General features: G+C 39.5%; 1 protein-coding gene across 3 annotated transcripts in view; it reads right to left on the reverse strand.

Moving 5' to 3' along the window:
- Nucleotides 1-2150: 2150 nt before the first annotated feature.
- CFAP43 (cilia and flagella associated protein 43) overlaps nucleotides 2151-12807 on the reverse strand; it is a 47875-nt gene continuing 37218 nt past the window's right edge. Inside the window, exons 30-39 of one of the 3 annotated variants that reach the window (XM_061372623.1) lie at nucleotides 12639-12746; nucleotides 10982-11068; nucleotides 10623-10711; nucleotides 10074-10281; nucleotides 9241-9353; nucleotides 8295-8451; nucleotides 6302-6466; nucleotides 4251-4331; nucleotides 3025-3178; nucleotides 2151-2375 (exon numbers count right to left, since the gene is read on the reverse strand). In XM_061372623.1, coding sequence (XP_061228607.1) covers nucleotides 2218-2375; nucleotides 3025-3178; nucleotides 4251-4331; nucleotides 6302-6466; nucleotides 8295-8451; nucleotides 9241-9353; nucleotides 10074-10281; nucleotides 10623-10711; nucleotides 10982-11068; nucleotides 12639-12746 — 1320 coding nt within the window. In that variant the 3' untranslated portion in view covers nucleotides 2151-2217. Of the gene's footprint in view, nucleotides 2376-3024; nucleotides 3179-4250; nucleotides 4402-6301; nucleotides 6467-8294; nucleotides 8452-9240; nucleotides 9354-10073; nucleotides 10282-10622; nucleotides 10712-10981; nucleotides 11069-12638; nucleotides 12747-12807 lie in introns of those variants that run through there. The other 2 variants (XM_061372624.1, XR_009728338.1) reach the window with 2 other exon arrangements.

The following is a 12807-nucleotide window of genomic DNA, read 5'->3' on the forward strand; positions in this document are numbered from 1 at the left end:
ATGAAACTTCAGCATTTCATTTCCCCTCCAATAAATGTCTTTTTTAAATACTGGGTTTTTGTCTTAGCTTGAAATTGCTTATTTTCTCATGATGACCTATGTGTGTAGTGTGGTGACTTCTGCCTGCTTTTATTTCTTTCAAATCTCTGCTTGTCAAATGTAATATGTGAGTCGTAACTACTCTGCAGCTCTCCCTGCTATGAATATTGTTTTATATACAATCACATTCCTTACTGGCTGTACCATAACTGGTTTGTTTACAGGCGCCATTTCCTGTTTCCCATGGGAAAGAAAATCAAAGATCATACAAACCTTTTTAACATTGATAAGGCTTATTAGACTTAAATCTGTACCCACAGCTTGCTCTTAACAATATTGATTGTTGCTGTCCACAGAGAGTTAATGAAGAGAACCTTTATTGCTAATCACATTTTGAGTATTAAGACACTATTTCTTCTGCCTCTTGAGGTTAGTAAAGAAAAGATGATGGTGCCTGGTAAAGGGGGTGGGTCTCTTCACTGAGTTCCTTGGCAAATTTGCAGTTCTGCTGCTTCTAGGCAAGTTTCAGCAGGAAAACATCTTGCAAAAGGAATGAAGATGTAATTGGAATCCTTACAGACCCCAGTTAGAGATGGTAAAGCAGAAAAGGAGGTGGTGTACAGCTGTAAGGAGGTGGCATGCAAGTTCCCAGCAGTAGTTTTCCTTGCAAGGGTAGATTTTTTTTAAACTAAGATACTTTAGAATCACAGAATGGTTTTGGTTGGGTTGGAAAGGACCTTATGATTATCCACTTCCAACCCCCTGCCATGTGCAGGGATGCCTCACCCTAGACCACGTCACCCAAGGTTCTGTCCAACCTGGCCTTGAACACTGCCAGGGATGGAGCATTCACAGCTTCCCTGGGCAACCCATTCCAGTGCCTCACCACCCTCACAGTAAAGAACTTCTTCCTTATATCTAACCTGAACTACCCCTGTTAAAGTTTAAACCCATTTCCTCTTGTCCTATTGCTGCAGTGCCTGATGAAGGGTCCCTCTCCAGCATCCTTGTAGGCCCCCTTCAGCTATAGGAAGGCTGCTATGAGGTCTCCACGCAGCCTTCTCTTTTCCAGGCTGAACAGTCCCAACTTTCTCAGCCTGTCTTCACACAGGAGGTGCTCCACCACCCTTGTCATCCTTTTCTGGACTTGCTCCAACATCTCCATGTCCTTATGTAGAGGACACCAGAAATGCACACAATATCCCAAGTGGGGTCTCAGAAGAGGAAAGAGACAGGATCACCTCTTTCAACCTGCTGGTCATGCTCCTTTTAATGCAGCCCAGGATATGGTTGGCTTTCTGGGCTGTGAGTGCATACTGAAGCTGGCTTATGGTCAGTTTCTCATTGACCAACACCCCCAAGTCCTCTGCAGGGTTGCTCTGAATCACTTCTCTGCCCTACCTGTAGCTGTTCCTGGATTGCCCTGACCCAGGCATAGGACCTGCTATTAATGATCTTGCAATGGAATGGGTTAAAAATTTATGTGAATTTATGAAAGGAGAAGAATTGACACGTCATGGAAGAGGGAAATAAAAGATATGCAGGTAGATCAGTACCCAGCAGTAGTTAATTATTTCAAGGGTTCATTATTTTTCTTAGCTGTCTTGGAGAGCTTTTTCCTGTGATTCTGCCAGTGGTAGCAGCCACTGCTAATGCTGGCTGTGGGTAATTACGCTATCATAAGCCACAGCAGCTTTCAGGACTGGGCTGGGTAGCACACATGGTGATGACAAAGCATACCTTCACCTCGCAACCTACACCTCTGCCATTGCAGGTGTAAGTAGTTTTAAAGAAGCAAAATGAAATCAAAACCAGAGACATAAATTTTAGCAGATGAAAATTCGTGGAGTACTTCACTTTCCGAATGTTCTATAATTGCATATTGCAGACTAAGGCTATACAAATACACCTGTTCTATCGGTCTACAATATCTTGTACCCTGTTTTCTGCAATGAGCTATAGGGTTTATATAATCAAAACAGCAGAAATAAATCTCATGAACAGAAATAGGCATGAAACGTACAAAACAAACAAACATACATCTTTCAAACAAGTTATTTTTAAAGAAATTAAAGAAGAATTATGCTTGTGGAAAGGCAAGTTCTGGGAGAAGAAGGTGTCAAAGCTCCTTTTCTTAGCCATGACCATGGTATTGTATATCTACCTGGACTCTGAGTTTTAAAGAATAGGGAATATTCTTGATCTCAGTCTTTCAACTTGTGCCTGAAGAATTTCAAACTCTTCCTTCTCTTCCTTGATCTGCCCCCGTAGGTATTTCTGCTTCAAGATCTCTTGGTAGCGCTGCCTTGCAACCTTTTCAGTAATATGCCGTGTGTCTGCATAAAACAAAATAATAAGGGTCAGCCTGTACTTGTAGGGGATGCACAGTCATATGTCTCTTAAACACGTCCTGGGGTTCTTCCAAGTTCTGTGTAAAATAGGCAAGCACCTTAAAGAAGGCTCACAGTTGGGCTTAAAAGCCTATATAGTACTGAATAAAGCAAAAAGAAATCCCAAAAGGCACTGGGAATGCTTCCTTTAGCTTCTAGCAAGTATTTTGAATATCTGTTTTCCATTAGTGGGAAGAACTCTACGGTTTTCCTAATAATAAATACCCTTCTAAGCTTCACATTACTACCTCTGATCCCTTCAATGGTGAAAGCATGTGGGTTGAACAGTTCTGAGAAAGAATGAAAGCCCTTTGCCTGATGAGGATATTAATGACTGTAATATTCTGACTTGAATAGTTTCAGCAATTTGGGTAGTTAGCTTTGGGTACAAGAACAACAGTCTCTAGGTATGCTCTTAAATAAACAACGTTAAACTGCTGTGGGAGAAAGGGCACTACTAGTTTTGCACACAGTAATCAATCAATAGGTGCTCCTTGCCCCTTAGCCGATGCTGATGGAGAACAGGACCGTGTGGCCTTGGAGGTATTTTCTGAATGTTCTTTGTTTATGACTTAACTGTGTTACTGTGACTCACCAGCTGCCTCAAAGATATGCCTCCTTTCTGAAGTAGAGACCAGCATTTCTTTAAGCTCCAGGCTGAGCTCATAGTTTTCTTGCTCTTTTAAACGGATGCATTTCTCCAATTCTTTAACTTTTTTCTGGCGGTTCTTCACATTCTTCTTGTGCAGCTGTCCATTTCCAAATGAATAATGCAAATAGATTATGCAAAAGCAGTTCTGACAAAATTATGATAGAAAGCTACAAATATAAGCACTGCATGGTAGCTCAATGAACTTGTGTATTTTGGTTTGACTAACAGCACATTCTAGCTTTACTTTGTATAGTGTCTTTCATGCGCACAGTATGCCTTATGGTATTCTAATTTAAGTGGCTGACAAGGACCAAAGAAGTATGGGCCAGGGAGAAAGATCTATTAAAGATAAAACCTGAAAGGCAAAGAGAGTGAAGGAAGCAAATGGAATCAGTGAGTTGAGAAACTCTTGGCTTTTAGGAGCTGCTAAAGAAAGGGTGGTCATGCTGAAGTTGTTGGATGAGCTGTAGAGGGACAAAAGAAATGCTAAGGCTTGAGGAAGAGGAGGCTCATGCCAGCTAAAGCAATCTAAAAAAAAAATATCCAGTGGAATCACTTGAAAACAAGGATAATGATAATTTGAGTGCTGAAATAGAACCAGCAAATCAAACCGTTGTGTCTCATTTTGAGTATAGGGGGCAGTGATACTAGGAACACGCTGGCACTCCTGAAGAGAAACATTAAGCAGCGAAGACTGGAAGAATGCTTCACTAGAAATGGGAGGGTGTTTTTTATAGATAGTGCTGTGTAAGAAGTGATAAGCAGATCTGCATTCATATGCTCAGGAAGGAAAGCATTTAGTTCTAGTAACAGGGTAAGTAGATTTCTCTCCATAGAGTTGATTTATGCAGCAATCCATATACGATGACCTCTTCCAAAGACTTTAGAGAACTGCTGCTGTAGACAGCTCAGTGCAAGCTAAAGAAACTATTTAAAGGCAGATGAATAAATACATGGAAGTAGATAGATAGATAGATAGATAGATAGATAGATAGATAGATAGATAATCCATCTGTGTGTACTGTTATGGCTGTGCTGCAACAGTCGTTGACTTAGTATGCCTGTATCAGTTGCACTTAATCCTTACAAATGCCTCTTGCAAATGAAGGAGAGGAGTTGCACTTAAACTAAGGATGTTTCTCGAATGTGGTGGTTCACTTAGGATTTACCTTATCCATCATGCCAAGAGTCTGCTCCATCACTGAAATGCGGTGGGCAACGTTGCTGTTGTAGTTCGGCACAGTTAGGAGCTGATGAATTAAAACCAGAAAGAAACCATTGTATTAAGCCTGTTTGTTTGTTCTCAACAATTTCCCACTTCTATAAAGACAGTTATATTCTGTGAAACTCAAACCCCCTAAAATTCTACACAGTGGAAAGGCTTACTAGTGATCATAAACAGACATTGTAAAGATAATCTTGGACGTTGCGTGAATACTAAACTGTACACTTGTTAAAAAGAATGTTAAGTATTATGTGTTAATGGAAACAAAGACCAAGAAAATTTGCTGTGAGGTTATCAAAAAGACCCCAAGCAATACGTTTGCTTATTAGGCAATATAAGCTAACACAGCTGGAAGGCAAAGTGCTGTACAGTCTGTTTTTAGGCCAGAGGAGAAAGTGATTATTTTCTGTCAAGTGGCTTCCCAGTAATTCTTACTTCTTTTACTGTTCTTGTATCTGCATAGTAATTCAGGTTTCAGACAATTTATTGAAGATTTTTCTTGGGGACAATGCTACTGTAACACTTCTTTATCAAATGGCAAATGGTAGAACAGGCTGTATGACCCATAATGGGCAGTAGACAGGCTTCTGTAGATATAGATTCATCCTTCCAGAGTATTGCCCCACCAAAGTGACTGGTAAATTTATGTGGAGTGCTCTAGTTAGGGGAGAGAAAGAGGAAAGACCCAGCAGGCTCCTTGCCTACAACACCAAACTTCTTTCATGCACTGCTTTGTTAATAGCCCTCATTCCAGGTGCTCTCAGGTCCACACACATTTATACAAGCCATTTTTATTTCTGTTCCTGTTGTTGGGGTCTCTGTTGCCCTGTCTTTTTCATTAACCTCACATTTCTACTCAGAAAATTATGTCAAGCCCCTCGGAGCATTCAGATTCTGATTAAACTAGTATCTGCCTCTGCCAAGGGCAAGTTTAAGTCTTTCTGAAGGGCAGTAGTTCTGTTCATTGGTTTAAATTAAGTTTGAGCTAAAGGCAACACTCTGGTGATGAATGTGCTACAAGAACTTTTCAGTGTGTTGTCACATCACCTTGTTGGAAAGCTGTTTTGTGTTAGTTATGGAAGTCCCTTGGGTGTGATTCACAAGTAAACAAGCAGTTTGGGTAGCAGCAAAACAAATGAAGCCTGAGCAAAACATGTGTTTTGGATTTTCTTTTCATCTTTTGATTAAATTGCAGTACCCTTACATGCTCTCCCAACACTCTCCATTTTCTCTGTGCTTGCTTTATAGCTCTCCCCCACTGCAATATACTCATCCTACAACATCCCTTACTATAAGTCTTTATGCCCCCCACCTCATTGCCTTAGTTTAATCAGCTTTCTCTGCAGTCCTCTACATCCCATACTGCAATACCCTCAGGTTTCCCCTACAACCTTTCTTCTTGCTCCTCTCTTCTCCCACTGATATCCTTGTCTCTCTCCCACAGCCTTTACCTATGTTTTCTGGCCTGCCAGCTGGGCCACTTCAAAGCTATGTGGGTGCTGATTTGCTGGCCAGCTGCTGCCTCTTGCCTGCCAGGCGTGGCCAAACAACTACCTGTCATTCTGCTGCTGGGTCAACAAATGGCAGTGAGCAGGGCTCAATGAGGCTCCTGTAGGAATGCTCAACCTTTGTACCCTGAGCAGAGATTATGTTGTTTCTGTGAGATACCAGATGAGGGCACTTGAGACCTTTCACTTTGAGGGAAATTACAGTGCCTGATTTTAAAAAAATCTGTTCTTCGTGGCTGCAAACCCTGATTCCTTACTTTCATTGCCAATTTTGAAATACTAAAACTTAGGGCTAATTTTGCCGTCATTTATGCCTGAACATCCTAAAGAACTTCATCACTGATCAGTCTCAAGGGTAAAACTGAATTGTTGAACTAGCAGGCATCAGGTTTCTCAGTAGAAGTAAGAGATGAGGCAGAAACGATGTTACAGGTATAGGCAGCAAAATATTCTGCAGCCAAAATACGAATTAGAGAAAGTAACTCACTAGCTGGCGATCTTTGGAAATAATTAGTGATACAATATCCCGAGCTTTCTGTTGCAAATCTTCTATCTGCATTCTCATTTTCCTGTGTTCCCATTCCAGCTGAAATATCCCTTTAGAGAAGTCCTTATATTCCACCATGCTAGCAATTTTTTTTTCTGCTTCAGCCTGAAAAAAATAGATTGATCTTAATTAACAGACTTTACAGATTATGGAATTATTATTTGCAACAAGATAGGCAAGTTTCCAAAGTTATAATTTTAGGAAGGAAAACATGCTATATTGCACTCTCATTCCAGACTTTGCTCCAGATGGTTATCTTTTGTGGAATGTTGTACCCTTTTATGCTCTGTGGCACAGCCTTGGATCATAAAGAGAGATGAAGAAGGTTAGAACTATGCTCTCCCTCCATCTTTCTATAAGAATGTGAAGGCGTTTTAGCACTACAACATACAAGCATACTCTGTATAAAGTATTTTGCAGTTGCTACTGAAGGCTTTGTGTAGTAGCAGTAAGAAGCTATTTTTGTACAGCCAGAACACCTAAAAAAAGAATGTTTAATGAGAGTATCATAGAATTACAGAATCATAGAATCCCAGGTTGGAAGGGACTTCAAGGATCACCTGGTCAATTTTTTTCTTGGCAAACAGTCTAGACAAGATGTCCCAGCACCCTCTCCAGCTGAATCTTAAAAGTATTCAATATTGGGAAATTCACCACTTCCCAAGGAAATTATTCCAAAAGCTGATTGTTCTCATTGTGAAAACTTCCTCTAGCATCCAACCGGAATCTCCCCAGGAGTAACTTGTGCCCATTATCTCTTGTCTTTCCCATGTGATACCCGTTAAAAGGAAGTCTCCCTCTTCTTTGTAGCTACCCTTTAAACACTAGACCATGCTGATGAGGTCTCCCCTGAGCTTTCTTTTCTCTAGGCTGAACAAACCCAGGTCTCTCAGCCTTTCCTCATTCAGCAGGCTTCCCAGTCCTTTGATCATCTTTGTGGCCCTTCTCTGGACCCTCTCCAGCCTGTCCACATCATTTTTGTATAGCAGGGACCAAAACTGAATGCAGTATTCCAGGACTGGCTTGACAAGAGCTGAGCAGAGTGGTCTAATGACTTCTCTATCTCCACTGCTGATACCCTTGTTAATGTAACCCAGCATCCTGCTTTCTTCACTGCAGCAGCATACTGTTCACTCATCTTAAGCTTGTTGTCGACCAGGACCCCCAGGTTCTTTTCCACAGAGCTGTTCTCCAGCCAGGTAGATCCCACCCTGTGCTGCAGTCTTGGATTGTGTTTTCTCAGTTGAAAGACATTACATTTGTCCTTGTTGAACTTCATAAGGTTCTTGCTAGCCCATTCTGCCAGCCTGTCCAGGATGGCTCTCCCTTCCAAAGTGTCCACTTCCAGTTTAGTATCATCAGCAAACTTGGCCAGGGCACACTTGATCCCATTTTTCAGATCACTTATGAAGATATTAAACAGTGTTGGGTCCCATAGCAATTCCCAGGGATCCCCACAGGTCACCATTTGAAAAGTACAAAAACTATTTTAAGTGTGATCACCAATTACGAAAACTATTTTAAGTATGATCACCAATTTCACCTTACATAGAAAAGTGTATTAATTTTTTAAATCTTAATGTAAGCTACTCTTCAGATGCTATTTAGCATGACTATAAGTTTGGCTTGAGGGAATTTTTGGACTTGTGCCCAAGATATTAGCATTTTCTATTTACAATGTGTGTGTGAGTGATGGCATGTCTAAAGGCTGTTGCTGTTTCATTGATCTGAATTGTATTGATCGAACATCAAGAAAGCAGTCTGTATTGCAATCTTTACATCATGATATTCTTAATAGCTTCTAGATTACAACGGAGCCTACTGGTGTGTAATAATGAATTCAAAGTAGATGTTTCTGGAGAAAAAGCAGAGCCCCTGAAGGACAATACATTTGTTTAAAAAGCTTAAATTTCCTTTGGATAATGTAAATTACCATGATATTGCGATTCAGTTCTTCAATAACGCTCTTACTAATGAGAATGGCATCACTGTATTCTGGGATCTCTGTGTTTTCCAATTCTACTTGTCCTTGTTTTAGCAAAAACTGGATAGTCAAATTCAACTGAAGTTTCATCTTCTCCTCTCGCAGCCTAAAATGGCAGAAAATAAAAACAATGCCTAGTGTTCTCAACAAGTATATATAAATCCTCCCATGATTCTCAAAATGTTTATATTTATTGCTGGTAAGCGGTATGTTCATCTAGGGGTTACTCTTTTACAGCCTGGTTTCTATTTTCCCCCAAAGTGACTACAGAATTTGCATCTCATTTCTATATATGAAGTTTTCAATCACTGGATTCAATTTAACATACTCTGTATTGTATATAGAGAAAGTGTTGTTACTGAAGAAAATTTTAACAATTGAAAAGGAAACGGAGAAGACTTCCAGCCAGAACCCGTTTTCTTGTATACTTTATCCTGGGGTTTGTTCCTGAATGACAATGAGTCTGAATATTATGTCATGGAAACACTGCAGATCTAAGCAGGTCAGTGAAATTGGGTGTCATGTGGCACATTGCAATTGGGAGTGATCACTGTATCTTAGGCCTTCATGAGTGAAATTTAACTGAGCTAGCTAGCACATATATGGCCTTGAAGGCTTTGGGGATTCACTTTCTGATGTAGTGTTTGGGCAGTCAGTTTGCATTGAAGGCTATGGTGCCATCCTTACTGATGTTGTTACCTAAGAAGGTAGATTAAGAATGGTGTGGCCTGCTCACATGTGCTGTAATTACACCTCATTTCAGAAATATTATAGGTCTCAGATGGTCCTAGATAAAAGAGTGTTAGAGGACGCGGTGGTGTAATTCTGTAGCTTTTGTTTCTGGTTTGGTGGAGTATTAAATTGTAGCTGAACATAGGAAAAGAAACAAAATTACCAAGTGAGTTCCTGGAAAATGTTTTCTATTTCTGAATCAATTTTATTGCTGTCATCTACTCTTCTCTGGAGAAAGGCCTGCATCTCTGCCAGAGTCTGGGACTTCCATTTCACCTAAGCAAGCAACACCATGAGATTCTGAACTTTTTCAGCTTGTATGTCAGGGCAAGCCTCTTCAAGAACAGAAAAGACAAGTTCTTAAGACATATGTATGTATAAATATGCAGCCTGCTATTTTGAGAATCCCAGTAGAGCACATGAGGTACAGAGGTTACAATCCTTACACTCTGCTCAGAAAAGTATTTATTCATTTATGCATAGTTTATTCACATGAAGGGAAATAATACTTCTTTTTCTCTTAGTGAAATTTCATTATCTCTGTCTCTGGGTATTTCAGATTTACACCTTTATGCTTTTAAATTAGAACTTTCCAGCTACCCCCAGCTGAACTATTCTAAATTAGAACTTTTTCAGCTACACAGAATTGGGAATGCATTGGTGCAAATGTAGGTAAGCTAATGGGAGAGAATTACTCCAACAGATCATAGAAGTCAAATACCTTAACGGTATTTTGGTATAGATGGAGAAAAGGAAAATGATAATTTTTAAAAAAATGAAACCATATCAGGATCACAATCATTTCTGATCAACTCTGTCCACATTAATATGCTGATTTTTCCTCTGAAGGAGAACTAAAACTTCTGTGTCCAGAAGGAACTTTCATACTCAAACGTAGCTTAGGTATCCTGCAGTGTTATTTCAGTACCAATTGAGCTCCAAAAAAGTTCAAGACCTGGAAATATCGAGTACTGCCAAATAAAGAATTTTACATACCAGCTCCTCACTCTCCATTTTATTTCGTCTAGCTAGACAAAAATTTTCCCATATAGACAGATCTAAGCCATCAGGCATGTGCTCAGGACTATCCAGTTCATCCATGGCTTTCATTAAAAGGGTAAGTGCACCTTTATTATCTTCAGCTGAGCCCAAACACTTCCCATAGGGGTTAGCTGTGTCAAGGACAGTTTCTTTCACTGGAGTCCTAGTGCACACACAGAATACATACAGACTTTACTATTTCATACTCCCAATCTCTTACAAAGAGCAAATAGGTAATACTACATCTCACACAAAGTAAGAATGTATGGTTTTGAGACCTGATGATTACTTAGATTACATTTAAAATAGATTATGTGAAGAGAATAAGGCAGTGCAAAATAGCAGCTGTTAGTATGATAGGAAATGAATGGTTTTTAGCTAGCCAATAAAAAGCAGGCAGTCTGATCATCAAAATAATTGAGACTATTGAAATAAATAACATTCTCATTCTTGCCTCACAAAAAGTACTAGTATTTAAACAGGTGGAATGAAGGCGGATCTTACTTTGGTCGCTGCCTGTAAAGTTGGATAAGTTCCTCAAGGAAATTGGCAGGTACGTCAGCAAACTCCCTTGCAAAACTAGATTCCACATCCTAGGAGGGAAACAGAAAGCTTTCTTGTTACCACAGTGTTATTTTTAAAAAGAGCATCCACCTGCCCATATCTTAGAAATACTCCCAAGTATCACAGGAATCTGGACTATTTTATAAATTCTGTGCACATGTTCTCCTTTACAGCTTAATTTCAGTGATCAGCACATTGACCAGAACTCATCCTGTGCTTACAGTGAAGTATGTTCTCAGTATCAAGACACAGCATTAACTTTTTAACTTCTGAACCTCATCGTGTTTGTTGAATCTCACCTTATCTTGAACTACGGCATTTTCATAGGCGTCTATGTAAGCCTCAATTTTACTTTTTGTCATCTGGATTGTTCTTGCAGTCTTGACCTGTAGCAAAAGCAAAAGATTTCAAGAATGAAACTCAGCCAGCAGAAGCTCTGAATGGCCATTTATATATACTGATGAAGTTGACACTTTCTTATTTCTAGACAAAACCTTCTGAGCTATTTTTGCAATCAGTTTAATGCCTTCTTCAGAAGGTTACTTGTAGATACTGCTAAAAAGTGAGCAGGTGAGAAATTAAACTAGTCCACTGCTTAAGAAAGTAAGAATTTCGTGGAGGAAATATCTCAGGCAAATGCTTATAAATCTTCTTTTTAAACTTCAGAATGTGTGTTGCTACTTGTTTACACTTGCATAGAGATTTCCTTTTCCTCTCATGTCATCACAGGTAAGACCAGTCAAAAATTCCCAGTAAAGCATTCTTCATTTTAGAGTGCAGTTTTCCTGTTGTTACGACATAGTTCTGCTACATGTCACGATACTAAGCTCATATGTCTTACTGAGGCTGTTCAATGCTTATATTCTGCTGGGGAGACCGTTTTGATGGATTTGACAGCTTGCATGGACCAAAAGTTATACCAATTGGAACATTTAAAAAAGGAAGGAAAACAAAAAAGCTGTATTTTGAAAAATGTATGCTGGTATACACTTGGCCTCAGATACTTTTAAAAGTAGTTCAGCCTGTACTTTAGAACCTCTCCCTGCAGCTCACATATGAAGGGCTCCTTGCAGCTCCAGATACAGAGGTCTGCACAGGTCGAGTAGATCTGACATGGGGAGGCACTAGTATATGTGTGTATGTATATATATATATATATTTTAGTATAGTCCACAGAAATGTGGACTCAGAGACAGGTCCATGAAGATAAATAGGCAAATGGGCTATATTGGCCCAGGCACCAGAACCAACCTGCAGACTACCACCACTTAAATCACCTGAGTCATGTAAGTATTGGCAGAACATAGAAATCGGAACTGTCACTCAAAGTTATTACTGTGGGCAGTAAGCACTCACACTGAAATCTGGATCTACTACTTGTACTCTCCAGTCTTTTCTTATGTATGGTTTTACAGGGATGGGTAAACTCTGCAGGAGGTTGAACTAATCAGTAAGGCTAGAAACACTTTGTACTCCATCTTATGTTCTGCTTCCATGGTCAGATACTCATATGCAACCTCTCTCTATGCTTTGAACTGGCAAACAAGTCAGCATGGCCCTGGTCTACATTAGACACTAAGTGGAAAATGTGATGGCGTTACACATTCTTTTGTGCACCTTCCTGTCATAAAAGCATCACAATTGGTGCTTCCAGTTTGATATTGTATACTAAAAAATATTATATATATAAAAGAAATAGCAGCATGCCCTTCTGAATGTGCGGAGCTTTACCAAAGTACTCTAGATGAGCCAAGATGAGTATCTATTCAAAACCATATGTATTTATAATGGATGTCACCTTAGCCAGTTGAAAAAAAAATAATAATGAAGTGACCCTGTAAATTGTCAGAAAATCATTTATGGCAAAATTTTGATTTGGAAAAAGCAGTCTTCACAAGAAAGTACATTTTAAATATTACTCTTTTCCTAAGAACAACATTTCAAATGACAACTTACTTTTTCTTTCTCCTTTTTCATAAGGAAATTATGAAGTCCAGTTTCTCTGGTGCCCAACTCTTCATCCAACATTAAAGCATAAACAAGATTGACTATTTTGAGTTCTTCCTGTGAAATGATTGTAATAAAAACTAAATTAACATTCCTGCTGCACAGAGGCCTAGATGAA

The sequence above is a fragment of the Neopsephotus bourkii genome, unplaced genomic scaffold (assembly GCF_033783945.1).
Source record: "Neopsephotus bourkii isolate Nb327-2 ecotype Australia unplaced genomic scaffold, CSIRO-AGI_Nbou_v1 NB_1615, whole genome shotgun sequence".
NCBI classification, from domain to species: domain Eukaryota; kingdom Metazoa; phylum Chordata; class Aves; order Psittaciformes; family Psittacidae; genus Neopsephotus; species Neopsephotus bourkii.